Source organism: Podarcis raffonei, chromosome 2 (assembly GCF_027172205.1).
Source record: "Podarcis raffonei isolate rPodRaf1 chromosome 2, rPodRaf1.pri, whole genome shotgun sequence".
Taxonomy (NCBI): domain Eukaryota; kingdom Metazoa; phylum Chordata; class Lepidosauria; order Squamata; family Lacertidae; genus Podarcis; species Podarcis raffonei.
Window position 1 is genome coordinate 53,919,590 of NC_070603.1, and position 20,061 is coordinate 53,939,650.

General features: G+C 42.0%; 1 protein-coding gene across 6 annotated transcripts in view; it reads left to right on the forward strand.

Annotated features, from left to right (window-relative positions):
* Window positions 1–20,061, forward strand: part of JAKMIP2 (janus kinase and microtubule interacting protein 2) — an 86,030-nt gene that overhangs the window by 42,733 nt on the left and 23,236 nt on the right. For 5 of the 6 annotated variants that reach the window (XR_008328911.1, XM_053376639.1, XM_053376638.1 and 2 more), the window contains exons 2-3: window positions 8,319–8,588; window positions 15,676–16,173. Coding sequence is in view for 5 of the 6 variants with exons in the window: in XM_053376639.1 (XP_053232614.1) it covers window positions 8,385–8,588; window positions 15,676–16,173 (702 nt within the window). In the remaining variant the exon portion in view is untranslated. Of the gene's footprint in view, window positions 1–8,318; window positions 8,589–12,715; window positions 13,137–15,675; window positions 16,174–20,061 lie in introns of those variants that run through there. The other variant, XM_053376642.1, reaches the window with a different exon arrangement.

A 20,061-nucleotide genomic window follows, 5' to 3' on the forward strand; every position in this document is an offset into this window, starting at 1 on the left:
ATTATTATTATTATTATTATTAATTAGAAGCATGGTTTTTTCCTACAGTGGAGGTAAAAACAATGGCAATCAGGGGTCTTAGCCACTGGAAGCCTCATCCTCCATTTTATTTCTACAACTTAGCCAGTTCCTGAGTCACAAGAGCACCTCTCCTCTTATCCCATGACTGCTGAGCTTATTTAGGAGTCTTTGGTAGGGTACCAGGTTGTTCATACACTCCAAGAAGGTGGAGCTTGACACAAACCAATAAAAGCTAGGCAAATCCTGCCAGAGTCCTTTGTACTATCTTGTTCATTGTATTTCTGCAGAAGAATTTTCTGAGGGAGCTGAATGAGTGGGCCTTTCTGTCACTGAGTATTAGCTTCTCTCATAGGGGACAAAGGAGGGGCAAACGGACTGAGCTCTGGTTTTGTTGGTGATGCAGGAAAAATAGGGTTTTCCTATCTTTGCTGCCCATCTCTTACAGGCAGAGTTAGGAGGAGTCAGCTTGTTTTCTAGCTTGGTTCAGGCTTTTATCCTTCTAAAACTGAACCAATTTGTCCATTGATGGAACAGCGATGCACAGACTTGGGAAAGGCAGCAAAATACCCTATGAATTTCCACAGGGTGACTTGTAACAGAAGTTAATTTATGAACATATTATTGTTTTAAGTGACACAGCTGCCCTTCCTGTTGTATTGTAAGCTTGTCAGGGATCACAGAGAATTGTGTGAGGAGTTCTTCATTTGGAAGCCATTTCACAGTAAATTGCAGCTTCTGTGTTCCAAATTGTTCTCTAAAGAGATTCATCTTTCCTTCTTATTGATAAGATTACTAGCTTCCCATTGATGGCAAACTGCTTATAACAATGGGTTAAATGATCACCATGGTTTGCCTGACAACAGAAAGGGACACCACAAAAGATAGTTAGATAGGCTACTATTTCATGCTTCAAACATATTTTTGCAATCCAGCCAGGAGGCGTTTTCAGACAATTTTACGTGGAAAAGAGAAATCCTATCTATTTAGCTAATTGTTATTTGTTAGAGCAAAGTCAGATGCTTTTGTATTTGTGTGCCTTCTGCAACAAGGGCATGAGAAAGAAGCCAAACACTGGCTTGCCCTAACCAAAGCTATTTACTTTCATATATAGGATCTCCGAAGAAATCAGGCCTTGTAATTCTTATTCTTGTTTCTATTGCCTAAGGTATATGATGGTGTGCTGCCACCTCTAGCACTGCTTCAGAGAGAGAAATGAAAGTCAAACTAGTGAGAAATCAAATTCTGCCTCCCTCAGCACAACCACTGAATGACAAAATATTTTAAAAAGAAAGTCGTGATTTTCAATAAATCACTTAGCCCTGGAGACATGAGCTTTGTTGCACAAATCTGAAGCATGCCCCAGTAATCACATCTGAAAATTGAGCATGAGCTCTACCTTTCCTCCCACCAATACATACCCAATAGTATACAAATGTTTCAAGGCAGCTGTATTATAGATGGTTATAGATGATATTTCCCATTTCCCATATACATTTAATACTTCTGCATATGAGTAGGGTGGTATAGAGTCCCTCCAGATGGCCTGCTTATTAAGCATTCATCCCGATTTGCTTGCACAAAGCTTACATGGAGATTAGTCTATGTTCGGTCTTTACTGAGCATTTTTTCTCATTAGTTTGTGGGGACTTTATATGACAAACAGCATTTATCTTGCACCGATCCTGATATTCTTGTGTGGTTGTTCTGTATCATTCTGTTAATCATTTGCCCATCCCACACTTTTTCCTCATCACTTTCCTAACTGCAGAAAGCTGGGGGGTTTCGTTGGATTTGATGTGTGTGTTTTTCATTGGATTTGTTGTCCCACTATGCGTTTGAATCTGAGTCAACACCCCTACAAAATACTGACAGTCTGAAGGCGTCCATTGCTGAAATATGAAATAAAATGCAAAATGGAATCACCCAAAGGACCTCTGTCTGTTCTGTGGTTATATCAGGTTCAAACTGGAACGCGAGGTTTACGTGCAAGTTCAAAACACACCCAAAAGTTATCAACCATGGTCAGAGAACCTTGTCATTGTGAGGAGATGGTAGGTCACCAGGCTGCTTAGACTAAAAAAAGCTTTGGCAAAAAAAGCTTTTATTGAGAATGAGACTCTTTAATCTCAGGTTTGTGGGTTCTAGCCCCAAATTGGGTGAAAGATTCCTGCATTGCAGGGGGTTGGACTAGATGACCCTTGTAACCCCTTCCAACTCTACAATTCTATGATCCTCAACTGGCATGTCAAAAAAGGCTTGAAAATGGTTTCAATACTCTGGACAGGGGAACTTATGTCACAACATCCCTAGTTATGTACATAAGATGTCAGTTTAAAAATGAATGGTGGGTCTTTCAAGTGAAAGGGGGCTTGATAGAAGTGTTTCCTTTCTTTACCTTTAGTCTGCATTTTAGAAACTCTTCAGCTGGATCGGTTCATTCAGAATTTAATGGTTATCTGGGATGTAGTCAACTGACCCGATTGAAATGGTGCCCATAAGTATTGTGTGCCTCCGAGAAATAGTTTTGTAATGGGAATACATGGAGACCTTTAACGAGAGGCATTCAGGTGTGAGAGATGATAACAGTCAGTTGAGTGTCATGCTTTGTGGCTTTTCATCACAGAAGAGAAGTATTTGTAGCCGAGGCTGTAAATTGCATCCTACTGCATGGGTGGTCAGGGAGAAATGGATACGTGCTGTCTGAGCTGGTTTCTATGCAAAGGTCACCACACTAAGGCTCTGATGAAGTCCTCTGAGTTCAGGGGGTGACTGAATGGTGGATATTTATCAATGGCTTGTGGAAGGGTTCTAAATATGAGCCCTCTTCTGCACTTTAACACCTGGACGGAAATCTGATTTATAAAAGATTATGGTACATGGATTATGGATTTTTATGACCACTGGTGATGGAGATGTTAGGTATCAGTTATGTTTGGCATTTCTTTGAAGTGGACAGCCGAGGTTGTACATGTCGCCGCTTGTTTGTATAAGTTTATCAAGATTCAAATTAAAAATCTTTAATACAGGAGATGTGAGAGGACAAAAAGCAGTTGAGGAAAAACTCCCACAAGCCTGCAAACTCATGAGGGTGAGATCCTGTTGACACCGTTGCCTCATGCCTTTTCAACATTTCCTCTTAATTCTGAACAGTGTTTATAAGTTGAGCTGAAAATCAAGCACATATACAAACAAAATATTCACGGGCCTCTCCGTCTTTGTTTGGTTTTCATCCAGGCTACAGAATCTGCTCTTGACAAGAGCCTACAAAGCTTTCCTTTCATCTCTTCCCTGTCTCCTAAGGTCACAAAAATGTTGAAAAAGCATCAACTTGGTATAATGATCATGTCACCAGCCATAGTGACCTCAGTTCATAGTGACCTCAAATGTGTCTAACTTTATAAACCGCTTTAAGGTTTTTTTGACAGTCAAGCAGTGTGTAAATTTTATAAAATAAATGAATACCCTATATACTCGAGTATAAGCTGACTTTTTCAGCAATTTTTTTATGCTGAAAAAGCCCCCCTCAGCTTATACTTGAGTGAGGCGGGCAGCGGCGGAGGGACAAGCCCGCTCCAGAAAAACCAAGTAGCCCTTTCTTGCCGCTGGTCCCGCCGCCACCTGCCTCTCGCAAGGACAGGCACTGTGCCTCTCCCAACCATGGCTCCTATGCCTGCTCTTGTGAGCAGCAGTGGCAGCGGTTTTCAGGCTGCTCCTTCTTCCTCCGCCTCTGCCGCTGGCAGCGACGGAGGAGGAGGAACGAGCAGCCCAAAAGCAGCCCTTTTTGGTTGCTTGTTCTTCCTCCGCTGCTGCCGCCACCACCAGGTTTGTGGTGTGGTGAACCGGCTTATACTTGAGTCAATAAGTTTTCCCAGTTTTTTGTGCTAAAATTAGGTGTCTCGGCTTATATTCGGGTCGACTTATACTCGAGTATATACAGTAACTAATATGGGAGTGCTGCCCCCCTATTCATCTTCAATACAGGCTCTGTATTTATACTCTCTGATAAACCAAAATGCACTCTGTACATGCTCAGAAGAACTCTAAGCTCACAGATTCTGGAGCGGACCTTTGATAAACTGCAACTTAGGGTCAAACTATATACAACACCATTCATGCAATTAGCAATTGCACAAATGACTTCCTTTTTAAGTAAATTTTAGGCAAAGGGGAACTATTCCAGATAAGAGCTGGAAGAGGGATATAATTCTTTGACTGGCTCTGTCCCCAGTCCAGAAAGGCACCTACACACACACACACACACACACACACACACGAACACCTGTTATTTGCATTGGTGGGAAAGCTTCCCAGCATGCATGAAAACCAAATAGGAGCGTATAAAGAGGATAAGAAAGAATGGAGCTGGGAAGAACATTCTCCTTATTGATTCCAAATGTGATGCCTGACCTAGTCCCTAAAAGGATTCTGTCTGCCTATGTCTGCAGCAGGGAGAGTCGGGGATATTTCAAGCTAGCTTCCCCCTGTCAGTGAAGGTTGCTTACTTAATTCAGGGACATTTCTGACATGGGACTGTGCCACTGAAACTGCAATCCTAAATGCACAGCATTCAACACAGTGGGACTTCCCCCTGAGTAAACATGTGCAAAATTGCACTGTGTGTGCGCACCACAGCATTAACAGCCCCAAATGCCTTTACGAAGAAGGGGTTTGATGTCATTCTCGTTTCACAGAAGAGTGACAAGGCAGTGACAACAATGATCATTCAGTAAAACGCTGAACAGTAGGAGAGCACATGCCTTCTCTTAAGGGATGCCTTTGATCTGACAAGGTCAATTTTAACCAGATTCATATTTTGTGGTGTACATTTTTAAGTGCTGCTGCAGACAGACAGTCTAGCCACAGGATCTTCGGCAATATGTGCTCACTTCATAGTTTTAACTGCTTTCCAAGATCGGATGGGAGCAGAATTTAATCTCCGATAAATCTTTATCTATGCCGAACTGTTGTGGCAAACATATTGCTGCTCCTGCTTCTACAAGTGTTAGAAGAGAATTGCACTGTAACAGCATTTTTTACATGGCTCCTACCAGGGACTTAATCAAGAATTCTTAAGCAATTAGAGGCAAAGGGGGGGGGATATATACCACCAGCAGTCTTGGTGCCTGCTGCATTGAGGCCTTAGCCGCATTTATATTTTGCTATACTCTTTCCAGGCACAGGTCCACACTTGAAAGCTCCTTGTCTGAGCACCTTTCTCCTCCCTCCTTGAGCTTTCCTCACAAAAACCTGCTCTTTAGCGCTCAGTCTGAGCAAACGTCAGTTCAGGTTTTCAGCAGATTGACATTTGCTCTGAGTGAGTGCTAAAGAGCAGGTTTTCACAGACAAAACAAAGAAAAAAAGCAGCGGTGGTCAGACTTGGAGCTTTAAAGCATGGACCATACCTGGAGAGAGCAGAGGAAAGGTATGTGTGGATAAGAGATGGCTAGAGCATGGACTGCATCAGGACATCCAATTTTGGGGTGCCATGGCCCCAAAATTGTCCGAGGTGCAATCTTGCAAAGTCATTTGACGTGCATGTGAGTGCATCCCAGAAGATGCACATCCTAGTTTTCCACATATTGTAGGGTATGGGTTTTAGAGATTGGGGCTGTATAGGGAGCAAGTACTTATTTATGCAGAACATTGTTAAGCTATGGAACTTACTCCTGCTGATGACCACCCCTGTGAAATCCCCCTGAAGCCACAGAGGGGTTCCATCCTAATTATCCACTGAACATTATGGTCTTGTTACCAGTGGATTCCTGTGAACTCTTGCTTCAGAACAGTGGCTACTGTCTGTAGCAGTTATCTAGATTATTTGATATGCTTGCGTGTAACTGCACTGAAAACAACAACAACAGGCCAACCACTCCAGCCACTTTAGTGTTTGTATAAACTGTTCAGGTTCGTTATTGTTGTGTTCCATACTGTGCAGTAGAATTTTGGTGTGTGTGTCTTTGGTCCTAGGCTTGATTCTTGTATATCTAATTCATAATCCGATTAGAATGATTAATTCTAGAGCACTGAGCAGCACGTCCCAATAGCTGCTGAGAGTGCCAAGTCAGCATTCTAAGGATTGTAAGCAAACTTACCCGCTGCATTTATGCTAAAGCTTGTTATCTCACTAGTTCAGTGTGTCACAGCTGCCTGGATACATCTGTAAGCAAATACAAATGCCAAGCATAACATATGACTGTCTGCAGAGGAGAGGGAAATCAGCACTTGATATCTGATAAATCAAGAGTGAATAAGCAAACCTTTTTGAAGGCATCTCCAAAACTCATTTCCTCATTATGGATCCCTTCTCCCTCTCTTTCATATTTTCCTGCGTACCGACACAACTAAGCCTTTCTGCAGCTGCTAAACATGGTCGCATCACACCCTCCCTGCTATGTGGGTAGAATTGAGACATTCCATCTGTGTGGTAATGATATTTTTAACCATCGTTCTTTATGCTTTTAGGCGCACACAGCCAAAGGTATCCTATTTCGGAAGCGAAAGCATCCATCTTTTATGGGCCAATGCTCTCTCATTGTAGATTGACCTTAAAACAGCACATCCAGCACACTGAGCAATGCTCATGCTGCAGGACTGCAGTTGGTGATGTGTGCCATCTGCAGCATTATGAGAGAGTTCAAATTGTGGGGTAACCTGCAGCCAATAAGGAAAGGCATCTCCAGAGCACTTTCTTCCTGCTGCTATAATGGAATTATATGCTATATATGCTATATAATGTGCTATAGCTAAAGCTGTTAGCTATAATTCCTTACTTTAAACAAGCACACCCAGAAATAAATTATCTCTCTCCCACCCCACCTCTTTAAGCTGGATGTACATTACACATACACTGCATATGCAGTCTTACAGAAATTACAGACTTGGCTTGCATTGCGTTTCTTTGTGATAAATTGCCACTAGTCTAATCACATAAAGCACAATGCTGGCAAATAACTGGACTGGCCAGTGTGAGACTTCTGTACAAGCAGCTGGTGTTGGTATTCATGCCTCAGACAACATGGATGTTCTAGCCGCGGAATCAACACTGGAGTTTATTCTGAACGGATGGGCCACTGCTAATTTGCACATTTAATTAACATAATTGGAAACGTTGGTGGTTGACAGTATGGGAGTTGTGACAAGTCCTATCTCTCCAGCTGAGTCTTCCAACAGTCTTTGAAACAAACAAAAAAAGCTCTGATATTGCCAAGCCCAAATGTTCAAAAATAGGACTAATGTAAGGGTCCTTTGATTTGCCTTCTGGTTTCTGAGCTTTCAAGATTCATTGCCAGTATTTTTCCAGGTTTTCCCCCACTACAACTGACAAGTGCTACAACCCATTTAATATATATACAGTATATATAATTAAGATTCCTGTTTGAACAAGAGTCCCCAGGCCAATGGGAAATTGCTTCTTAGAGCACAGATTTCCCACCTCTCCAAACAATTTATTACAGACCTAATATTCCAACCCCCTTGCTTGGTAATGTAATCTAAATCCTTCCTAGATGAATTGCAACATACGGTGTGTAACAGTGAGTGGACTGTCCCCATACTCTGTGCCATTTCCAAATCAGAGCTTATTCCAGAGTAGTCTCCTTCGCTACTTTGCCCTCCTCCTTCCCCTGGGGTTCTGCTTGCTGCAAGCATTAGGGTTGTGTGGGGGTGGGGAAATTAAGGGAGCACTGTGCAACAGAAATGGACACCCAGGATATGTTAGCAGAGTCTTTGCGCTGGTTTCTACTAGAGCACCAGGTTAGTTGAATCTGACCCAGAGTACCCAAAAATACATTTGACATCTGAAATCTGTCTTATGGTTATTCCTATCAGCTTCTGAAACGTGGCCACAGAAGCCCTTCTCCATGTTCTATCAATAGGAGAATTATAGTGTCCATGTACATATAAAAGGGGCTTCTCTGTGATGGTGGGCTGACTTTGGAATGAGGAAGGTACGCCTTCAGCCAATTCTCTATTATTCCCTATTGACGTTTAAAACATTGTTATTTGCCTGGCATTTTAAATTATTTAATTTTTATCTGGTTGAATGTTTTTATTCCTCTCAGTATTGTGTTTAACTGTTCTATGCTGTTTTAATATTGCATTGTGGATTTTAAATTGTCATATATACCTCCCAAGAACTCTATGGTTTATGGGTGGCATATATGACCTGGGGCAGTTTTTTAAATCCTTAAAACAAAACAAAACAAAACAAAACATTGTCTTTATATTGAGTGTTGCTAAGCAGACTCCAGCTTTCACTGAACTTGCTAACTAATGCTGCGTCATCTTATTTCTCCCAGGACTGCCCAAGGAGCTGATGGGGCTATCTTTACGAATGTCACACAGTAGGTTCTGAGACAACTTTAATGGAAAGAAAGAAAAAATGGCTGTTCCCATTTGAAAAAGGATTCTCACGCACAGACTCACAACAGCCAACAGCCATGTCAAAAAAAGGACGCAGCAAGGCTGAAAAGCCTGAGGCACTGATTATGTCCTTACAAGCTGCCAATGAAGATCTCAGGACCAAGCTAACAGACATTCAAATTGAGCTTCATCAGGAGAAGTCTAAGGTGAGTGAAAAAATGGTAGTCAGAGGCAGCAGGTGATTAAAAAGAACATGACATTGCAAGGAATTAATTAAATATGCCTTCCCGCCATCCCAGAAGAGGGAATGAATCAAGCTTGCAATGCTTATTTGTGAGGTTTGCTTCTGACTTCCCTAAACGGGAAGTAAAGACAAAACACACTTCAGTAATACATGCCAGGATAGGCTTTTACTCTATGGCAACGGAACAGCAGGGTAAAAGCAGTAACTAAGGGTGGAGCTGCAGCAACCAGCCTGTGCAGTATGTTCTACAAAGCCAGCCACAGCCATCTGTGCTGCTCTTTAGCATATATTTAAGAAGCAGGCAAACTTCCCCATATATACCATTTGGTGAGTTGGTTCTTTGCATTTTTTAAAAAATAATATTTATGAAAGTTTCAAAAAAATTACAAAAATAAGGAATAAGAAAAAACAAAAAATACAAAATACAGAAAAAGTAAAAACAGTTAAAAAGAAATCCATCTTTCCATAATTTATCTTTCATTTACTTATTTCCTTGACCTCCTCGCACCTCCCTTTTTTGTATTCTAGATCAATTGATTGTTTCAGCAAGTCCTTTCCATTCTTGTATTTATCTTATTAATTTATCTTAATATATTGTAACTGTACATTCTGACCTGTTAACAATCCATTCTTCCTTAACCCTATATAACATTACTGCAAAAACCACATTACTTCATTCCAACATCCTTTTAACATTCCTCCATTTTACAATGTTTCTGTAGATAGTCTTTAAATTTCTTCCAATCTTCTTCTACCGACTCTTCTCCCTGGTCTCAGATTCTGCCAGTCATTTCCGCCAGTTCCATATAGTCCATCACTTTCATCTGCCATTCTTCCCGGGTGGGTAGATCTTGTGTCTTCCAATACTTTGCATTGTATTTACCCAAGTCCTCTTAGGATACTAGTCAGATAAATGGTCGGTCTGCTTTTAGTACTGACACCATTCAAAACTGGCTTTATGGAATAGGACCATGGCTCAGTGGTAGAAACATGCAAAAGTTCCCAGGCTCAATCGAACTGCCTTGAAACCCTGGGGAGCTGCTGTCAGGAAGTGTCCACAGCACTGATGTAGATAGATCAGTGCTCTGACAGCTTCATGCGTTCCTGGGCAGCAGAATGAGGTGGAAAAGGGACTGTAGAATTCCGACTGTACTATTTCAGATTGCAGAGGAGAGTTACATTATGGATGCTCTTGTGTCAAAAAACTAGCACAATGGGAAGATGGCTGGACCTTTCTTTTCCTTTTCAGAAGCATTAAAAAAAAAATTGCATTCTTCCACCTGTGCTGTGAAATGACGTCCAGATTCTCTATGATTTTTACTTGCCGATCTGCTTCAGTTCTAACGCTGTCATGCCACTTTGAATTCGCAGTCCAGCCACACTAGCAATTTTATAAGGTTCTTGAGGAAGATTTCCTCTCCCTTTCTCTCTCTGCCCAGAGAACTGTAATCGACAACAGTGACCCAGACTCTTTGATTCTTTTGCCAATAAGCATCGCCTCAGGCAAAACAAATCTAGGCTGCCACTGGATTCCATAATTAAGCAGTACCATTTTAACTTCCATGAAGTCTTTCATCACGAAGACCTTTCTGGGCTGTCCATATATCAAGGCTACCATTAACCTCAGAGGACAATCAACTGTGTCTGTTGAAATCCAGTTTATTTCATTGTAGAATGATTGGGTTGAAAGAAAGACTCGGTGCTGCATTAATATCAGACAAGATAGTGTACTCCAGAGTATTTCTCCTTTGGCCCTCCAGTGAGAGTCAGTCATTAATTTGCAGCCCATTTTAGCAACAAAATAATAATTTTGAATGAGAGGAGAGCTGTAAACCTACGCCCAAAAAAATATGTGCAGAAGCTCCAGTCATGTCAGTGGGACTTACCTATGTGTAAGTGAGTGGAAATTGAGCTTTTGTTTCCAATTCATCATGTGCTGCACTCTATTTTTACAATCTTGAAAGACAGCTTGTGTTGGGTCCCCTCCCCCCCTTTCCTTGGCACAGATCCTGTAGCACTCAGGGAAAAATTAGCTGCTCAGTTCACTTAAGAACCGTAGGCTAGTTGCCAGAGGCCTGGAAGATGTAGCGTGAGGAGGAGGTTGTCCTGACAATTGCCACTTCATTCCAACCCTACAGTCATCTGCATCTCTTGGTTGGTTGCAGCTTTTTGGAATGTGCTGTTAACAAGAGAGAGACAAAGGGACCCACGTCATATATCGAGAATGGGTGGGGCAACCAGATTTTAAGAGCGGCGAGAAGATTCAAGGTGTTCGTTGCAGTTTTTCTTGTAATTTTTCCTTCTTGTAATAATGAGAGATATTCCTGAGTAATAATCCTATGTGTTATAAAACAGAGGATGGGTAAGAGGCCCCTTCCTTAAATGGTACTCTTGTGTTCTACAAAGGGGTCCCATAGCAAATACCTGAAGGATCGGAAAGATTGTCCCAACAGCAGAAAAGTGTCATCTACTGTACATTGCTGGCGGTATCATCACCACAATTTTAGAAACACAGTTTGAACAGAGGTGAATTCCAGAAGTCTAGGTGGGACAGATGAAAAGAGGCACATAAAAATAAATCCAATAAGTATTGGATAACTTTAAGAGAAGCAAATTAAGCCATTATTTTTGGCACACTTTTATCTAACTCTCCAAGGAGTTCAAGATGGCATTCAAAGGAGTTTCTTCATTTTATTCTAACAACTCTGTGAGGCAAGTAAGGCTGAGATGAGGTGACTATCCCAAGATGTACTGAGGCAACAAAAGCATTCCCCCCTTCTTTATTTTATTCCTTCGTCCATGGGTATGGAATATATTTTAAACCAGATAAATGCTAAGGGGAGGAAAAGTTTCCAAAGAGCAATTTGGGTTCAGCATAGGTCACCAAAGTCTTCACATCAGAACTAAAACTGATCAGTGCTCTTCCTAAGGCAAGAGCTATTTTCATATCGCTTTTGGAGACAGCTAACTAAAACATGTCCCCAGAATCACCCTACAGCAATTATTCCAAACTGAAGTCTTTTTTCAATGTCATGGGGAAAATTCACATGGTAACCTCTATGCATATGCACTCGGAATACGGAGCAGAACCCCAGTGACTTCCCCCATGTACCTACCAGCCCTGCGTGGGTACAGGTGTGTGTGGAGACTTTCTAACCAATAAGGAACCCTGATCTTCCTTACTTGCATATGGTGAACATGAAAAGTTGTTCATCCTAGCATGTGCAAACTGGAAGCTGCATAGCCACTGGGGCTTGGGGTGGCATGTATGGTACTTTTCAATGGTCTAAGCATATGCCATATCCATTGAGGCTAGCATGCGAACAGTCCTAATGAGAGCAAGCCCAGCTGCAGTGGAGGGAGCATGTGAGTGAAAGTCTGCTTATGCATATGCAAATATTCCAAATTGTACATGTGTGTGTGCCATGTGTATACGTGTGCATGTGTATGTGAACGTGTGTGCTGAATCTATGTATGGTGGGTGCTGTTTATGTGTAACTTCTGGCCTCACCTGTTCTGGCCACACCCACTTTTGTTTGTCTCTGCCCACTGCCAGTATGTGGTCCGAGGAGGTTGGATGCAATGAGGCCCTCGGAATGAAAAAAGATTCTCCATGCCTGGTGAGGTGGGCTGAGTTTTGGACTTCACCCAAGGAGACCTGAGTTCAGTTCCCAACTGAGCCACAAAACTCACGATGTGGACTTGGGATAGTCACCTCATCTCAGCCTTACTTGCCTCACACAGTTGTTGGCTGAGCACAGATAGTCCCTTTTCCCCCTCCATAGAAAAAGTCCACACGTGCAGTTTCTGACAAGGCTTCATCGCTGCAAGCCTATTACAATATTATTTGGTTTTTCCTTGGTGTTATCAGTGAGTGGGCCTCCCTGTTGGTTTTAAATATTTCTTTGCTTTCCCTTAAATTGTATTTCACTATATTTGTTGAAAAAGAAATACTCAAAGGAAAGCCTTATTTATTGAACAAAAGCCTTTCCCGGGTCATCACTGTGCACTGAACACCCCTCCCCCTGCAAGCTTTAGTATTAAACCAAAATTGTTTCTCTATCCAAGTCTTTTTCCCTCACTAAATTGCTTTTGTCACTATCAGGCTGCAATTGAAGTCTGCCCTCATGATGATGTTGAAAGCAGCTTACAGTGCAGAAAAGACATTATTGTTGTTGTTTTCTGTCAAGAACCGTGAAATATTTATAGAGGCGAGTGCTGAGATCCATACATGAGCCCTTCTTTAGGCAAAATTCCTATTGAATATTGTTTCTGAAGTAATAAAGATGAAGTGCGGATTTAAGTCACCCATTCAGGTTGCAATGCACAGACTTCAAAAGCTCTGTCAGCAGATTTCAGATGGGCTCAAGGAAATAATCAGTGTTGCGGAAGGGCCAAGCTAGATGTGAGGCTCGTCACGTAGTTAACCCAAGCATGCTTGCTTATTTAAAAAAATAAATAGCTGGTGCAGGACTGGATTTAGGTTTGATAAGGCCCCAAGCTACTGAAGGTAATGGGGCCCTTTATATGTCCAACTGTCCTTTGTCAACAACAAATTGTCGCTGGTTTTTGTGTTGAATATATGCTATATGGTAATTTATAGACCTAATAGGTATCCAAAGCCATTTGCACATGCAGAATGTAGGCACCCTATATATAGAAATGAGCAAACCGCTAGCAGGCGGGGCCCTTTACTTACATCACAGGAGCCTACACAACACAAAACACTGTTGTTGTATTTAGGTTTTATTTGATTTGATTTTTATCGTATATTTTGGAAATGTACATCCAGGGCTTTTTTCCTTTAATTTTTTGGGGGGGCCCTAAGCTATAGCTTGTTTAGCTTATACGTGAATCTGGCACTGAGCTGGTGCATAAGGTGTGGGCGAGCAAGATTGAGACCATGAAGGAAGGCTTAAAATCTCTCATCCTCTTGCCTTCTATTTGCAATGGCAGAAAAGCTCCCTTGGAGACTGGCTGTTTGGTGGCAATGTCATGCATGTGGAATGCCATCCCAGGTGAGAGTCACCTGGCCCTTACCTTGCTATTGTTTTAGAACCAGGCAAATATTTTTTAAATTTACACAGCCTTTTAAAGATTGCTAACTTTTACACTATTTTCAAGAATTTGTGAGTTCTGATTTTTACCCTCTTCTGTGTTGTTGTCTTGTTGTTTGTTTCCTGCTATTTTTATTCTTTTGTAGGATTGCTGACTGGCTATATCTATATGCAGGAATGCTGACTGGCATATATATATTTACAGCAAATTTTGTAAATGATCTCTTCAGCTTGATTTATGCATCTTTTAAATTGTAGATAGAAGAAACAAAACTAGATTCTCCAGATGACAGGATAATTCAGCAGCAGTAAAACAAATCACATACACACAATAAAGAGAGTTCATGTTCAAATTGTCAGAGGATAGTGCAGAGTGGGAGGATATTCTTCAGAAATAACCTGTGTAATGTAAGCCATCTTTTATGAAGTTACAATCTTTAGATTTGCTTTCTGGAGTCAGGCCTGAAACGAGCAGAATCTTCCCTTGCGTACCCTTAGATAGTATTTTGTGAAATTGAGACAGAGGAGCAAAGGTTTAATCATCACCTTGGCTCAAAAGCCATACTTTCCTTTTCAGAATAAGCTGCATATTCAGAGTAAGACTGATATGCAGGGCCGGATTTAGGTTTGATGAGACCCTAGGCTACTGAAGGTAATGGGGCCCTTTCTATGTCCAGCTGTCTTTCATCAACAACAAATTGTCACTGTTTTTTATGTTGAATATATTCTATATGGTAATATATGGACCTAATAGGTATCTAAAGCCATTTGCACATAACAAAATATGTATTTTATCAAAGTAATTGTTGAACTGAAATACAATTACAAAGAAGTATATATTTTATATGATATTTTGGAAATGTATATTCAGGTTTTTTTCCTTTAAATTTTTTGGGGGCCCCCAAGAGAGTGGAGCCCTAAGCTACAGCTTGTTTATACGTAAATCTGGCACTGCTGATATGAGATACCACCTTCTTCCATCTACAAATCTAGTAAAATGGCCTGCATCAACAATGATGAATGGAACACAAAACTGTAGGCTGGCAACAAAACCTAACTACCAGCCACAGTACACCTTGGTGATCTATTGTTAACCATTTTCTGGTGGCCCATTGAAAAATAGCAAACATTGGGTGAATTACAATTACAAACTTGCTTGCAGGTAAAGCACACCATGTCCTTGTCCTCCCTCTCTGTATCTTCACCCTCGTGAGCCAGTTTTTTAAGCCTGAAATACAGTGTATTGGAACACATACAAAGGAAATGTGTTAGATTTCCCGAATTGTGGGGGTTTGGACTAGTTGACCCTTGGGGTCCCTTCCAACCCTAGAATTCTGATAGCAACAGCAACCATAACAAAAAGTCTTAGAAATTTATCTCTATAATTCAGAATGAATGGAAGCCGAGCATCTGAATCTGTGCAATTCCCCAAAGGTGGAGATCAGATTAACTCAGGTGTGAATTGCTTGGGACTCAGGGTTCACACTTCAGTTAAGGTTTGGTTGGAAACTTGCTGCTCAGGACTTTAGCTGCATTAGTAAACAAGCTTTTGGTCTCACTCTTGGAAGAAAAAGAAGCCATTTGGAATTGTGTGACAACTGCAAATTCTCTGAACATTTTTAAGACTTACATCACCATTATCAACTTTTAGGCCACAAGCAAAGACAGATCTGTTTACCCCAGAATTTGATTTTTAACTAAGATCATATGGTATAATCATACTTCAGCCTACTGCTGTGTTCACCCTTTTTGTAGGGAAGGCTAGGATTCAGCCTTTTTATCAAATTGCAGGAGGAGTATTTGTACTAAAGAAGGTTGTTTTATTCTTTCGCTGTTGCTTTAAACTTTTGTGTTGGTACACTTTTTTATAATTGCCATCTGCTTTGAAACATTTTATGTAGCGACAAATGTAATGGATAGTCATTGTCATCATTATTAACTGTTTCATTACATCTATTTTTCTCTCTCCCTTGCTTTATTGTCTTCCTGTAGGTAAGCAGACTCGAAAGGGAGAAAACCCAAGAAACGAAGCGGATCCGGGAGCTGGAGCAGCGCAAGCAGACAGTGCAGATCACTGAACTGAAAGCGAAGCTCCACGAGGAGAAGATGAAGGAGCTGCAGGCCGTGCGGGAGAATCTCATCAAGCAGCACGAGCAGGAAATGGCTCGGACAATGAAAATCAGAGACAGTGAAATCCAGAGGCTCAAGTCAGCCCTGTACGCGTTGCGGGAAGGGAGCAGCGACAAAGTACGGACAGCACTGACCATTGAGGCTCGCGAAGAGGCCAGGAAACAATTTGACTCTGAGCGCCTTAAGCTTTTGCAGGAAATTACCGAACTCAAGTCTGCCAAAAAGCAGGTGGACGAAGCCCTGAACAACATGATCCAGGCGGATAAGATCAAAGCGGGGGATCTTCGGAGTGAGCACCAATCCCACCAGGAAGCAATCTCGAAGATCAAATGGGAGAGCGAGAGGGATATCCGCAGACTGGTTAGTAACCTTATCTGGATGGGAAGCCGCTTAACAGGGCTCAGAAGTACATACAGTGGTACCTTGGTTCTCAAACTTAATTCGTTCCAGAAGTCTGTTCCCAAACAAAAGTGTTGCAAAACCAAGGCGCGCTTTCCCATAGAAAGTAATGCAAAATTGATTAATCCGTCCGTCCCAGACTTTTAAAAACAGCAATTTAACATGGATTTTACTATCTAATGAGACAATCCATAAAATGAAAGCAATAAACAATGTACTGCAGTCACACAATCAGTCAGTAGGTGAACTGGGTTCCCCACAGTCACAAAAAAAACAAAGCAAAAAGAGCCGCAAAAACGCAAAATAAATAGCAAAAACAGACAGACCTCAGCGTAACACTCAAAATGGAAGTGTGGCACTCAAATCGGTAGCGTAACACTCAAATCAGAAGCATAACACTCAAAACGGAGCACATTCGGCTTCCCAAGACAGTTCACAAACCGGAACACTTACTTCTGGGTTTGCAGTGTTTGGGTTCCAAGTTGTTTGAGTACCAAGGCGTTTGAAAACCAGGGTACCACTAGACTGGTTTTGTGCGGTTGTCACAACTCTTATGTGGCGCCTGCAATAACAAAAGAAAGGTTACAGGGGCAGGAATGAATTGGCTGCCGAAACAGGGCAGTGTAGCTTGAGATGCCCCCATCCTCTCCCCCCCACACACCACACGGATCAAATTCACTGTGGGAACATTGCATCCCCTTCTGAGTGTTATCGAGACTGACGTATAAAATCAGTGAGCATAACTTACATAATAGTAGTTAGTCTCCCTCGTTATTAGGGCATGTGAACAACGCATGCAAGCAGCCCTCTTTGACTCCACGTGATTGTGTGCATGGGTACACAGCTGCCAAGAAAAAATATATTTCTGTGAACTTGGGGTGGAGGCCCACAGCCATTTCTTTCAGCACAGTCCCTAGGGTGGGGCGGGGGGAATAAGCCAAAACTGTACAAATGGCAATGTATTCCTTGTACCCCTTCCCTAGACAAGCCATCTCTTCTTATAGGAAACTATTACTTTTTTGCTTTGAAAATCCATTTCTTGAGGGGAATACATTTAAAGCAAGGGGGATGGAAATATCCATCCCATGATACGAAGACTGTTCACCTCTCTATCTAGCCCGTCAGACACTCGCCCCTTCTCCCCAGGCCATAGCCCTCTTCCATGCTCTCTTTGGGTGATTTTTGCCTTGGTGGGATGTTTCCTTGAACTGTAATAAAGCCACTTGCTTGCCTGTATGGAGGATGGAGTGGGCTGTGTGTACAGAAATTGCTGGCTTTTGCATGGCTGGGATGTAGACTTCTGTACAAAGTTGAAAGTGCAATCCTTTGTCCTATCCACTTTTCCCTGTGTCCTCGTCACTTTCAACTTGCATGTGGCCCCTGGAAGATTGTTCCTTACCCCTGATTTAAAAGATGCCATTAGGTGCCATCCATATAGACCTGCACATGGTTCCCTGCCAGTTTTCAGCAAACAAGCCAAATTGTGCCACTGTACATAATCTGTCTTTTTCTTTCTCTTGATGTATCCCTCATTTTCACCTTGTTCCTGTAATTGTCTTTGCCTGCTTGCAAAGGTCAGCAGACAAGCAGTGAAGTAGATTTACCCATGCAAGTAGGCACACCAGCCTGCTATTTGAAATGGAAGCACAGGAACTCGATTTGCAATTGTATTTGTTTGCCCACAGGTAGGGGCACAGCTTGCCACTACTGCGATCCCAAGGAGCACAATGTTCTAGGGCTGAGGTGAAATGGGGGTGAAGTGTTTCGTGTACAGTTCCACCCTTGGTGAATGCATTATTCCTTTATATGTCATTGGGAGGTTCTTTTGCACCCCTTTGTGAAAGGGTCTAACACTTTGCTCAATAGGATAGCAGGTTGGGGGTTAAAGAGGAGATGTGAATCCCAGTTAAGGTTTTTTCACGGCAGGCAAATGACACCTTCCGTCGCGTGTGACATTCACACTGCGTCACTTAACTGAGATGTGCATTTGAATTCTAATGCAACATGCATGCATAAAGGAGGCACCCATGATTAGAGTTGGACTGTAGCAAAAATACTCTGCCAGTGAGCAGTGGAACTGATAGTACAGTGTGACACAACCAGGTGGACAACAGGGATGCTTTCTGTCCTCAGTGATGTCATCATATAACAAATTTGACTGGATACGTGCCACTGTGACATCACCAAATTCAGTATGTGATCCCTGATTAGATTAATTAATCACTGGGGGAAAGCCCTTCAAATAATAATAATAATAATAATAATAATAATAGACTCCAAAGCAGCAGCAAATGGGAAACAATGGCTACAAACAAATGTTGAAAACTGTGTTAAAGAGTGGATGGTAAAGGATCAACTGCAGATGTGCCTTTAATTGATTGTTGCTGTTTAAGAAAGTATTTTCCTCTTCCTCTGGCCTCCAAGCTTAAAGAGGATCAACTTGCTTCTCACTGCTAGTCTTGTAAAGTGTGCACAGAGTCCTACACAGAACAATACATATAAAGGAACATGAGTATACCTTTCAAAATGATATATATATTCAGTAAAGCAGGAAGACATCTAGTGGCAAGCAGAAGTCTAGAGAGAAATAACAAAGCCAATCTCCCCGCCCCCGTGTGTGTACAAAACACTGCTGAGTGTATACAGAGAGGGAGTGTTGGATTCAGTCCACAGCACTGAATTTGTCTGGATGACTAGCCCAGAATACAAACTTTTTGGGAGCCACATACAAAGCCAGACCCTCGTGTCATGCATATTGGCTTAAAAGCACATTTCACCAGACTGGCAGCTCTGTAAACAAGATCAGACCCTGCCTCGCAGACTTTGCTTTGCTTTTAGGAAAGCAACTCCTGTTAAGGATTCTGCAATCACAAGATATTGCAGGCTCTGGAAGTGGCTTTGAGTTATGTGTGGAAAATTATCCAGAGTCTATTTTGTGTGAATGCTTGCACATAGACACCCCAAATTAATCATTTTCTGAGCATTTATTATTCTTATTTCTGTTATCTAGTTCATACCAAATTGTGACATTTTCAAGTCTCACATTGAGAGGTCTCAGTCAAAATCAGTCTTCCCCAGTGTGGTTTCTCCCTGGTATTTTGCACTACAACTCCCAACATCATGGTCTAAATTCTGGTTTACAGTTTCACTGCTAGGGAAAAGCTAATACCAAAAGTAGCCAACATGATGCCTTCCAGATGTTGCTAGATATCAACTCCCATCCGCTTTAGCCAGCATGGCTGATGGTCAGGGAGGATGGGAATTATAGTCCAATAACTTCACATTGTAATGACCAGGCCTTCTTGGTAGTGGCACCCGCCCTGTGGAACGCCCGCCCACCAGATGTTAAGGAAATAAACAACTACAGTATCTGACTTTTAGAAGACATCTGAAAGCAGCCCTGTTTAGGGAAATTTTTAATGTTTGATTTTTTATTGTGTTTTTAGTATTCTGTTGGGAGCCGCCCAAAGTGGCTGGGGAAACCCAGCCAGATGGGTGGAGTATAAATAATAAATGATGGTGGTGGTGGTGATGATGATGATGACACCGAGTAAATTGAACATGACATTGCAGAGAGGAATGGGAGATCTGAGTGTTGAGGGTCTATCGTTTGTTTGTGGCTTTTTTCCTTTGTTTAGTTTACTGGATAGCACTGTGTTGTTGTTTTGCAGTACAGTATACAGTCCCACAAGGGACGCGGGTGGCGCTGTGGGTAAAAAGCCTCAGTGCCTAGGACTTGCCGATCGAAAGGTCGGCGGTTCGAATCCCCGCGGCGGGGTGCGCTCCCGTCTTTCAGTCCCAGCGCCTGCCAACCTAGCAGTTCGAAGGCACCCCCAGGTGCAAGTAGAT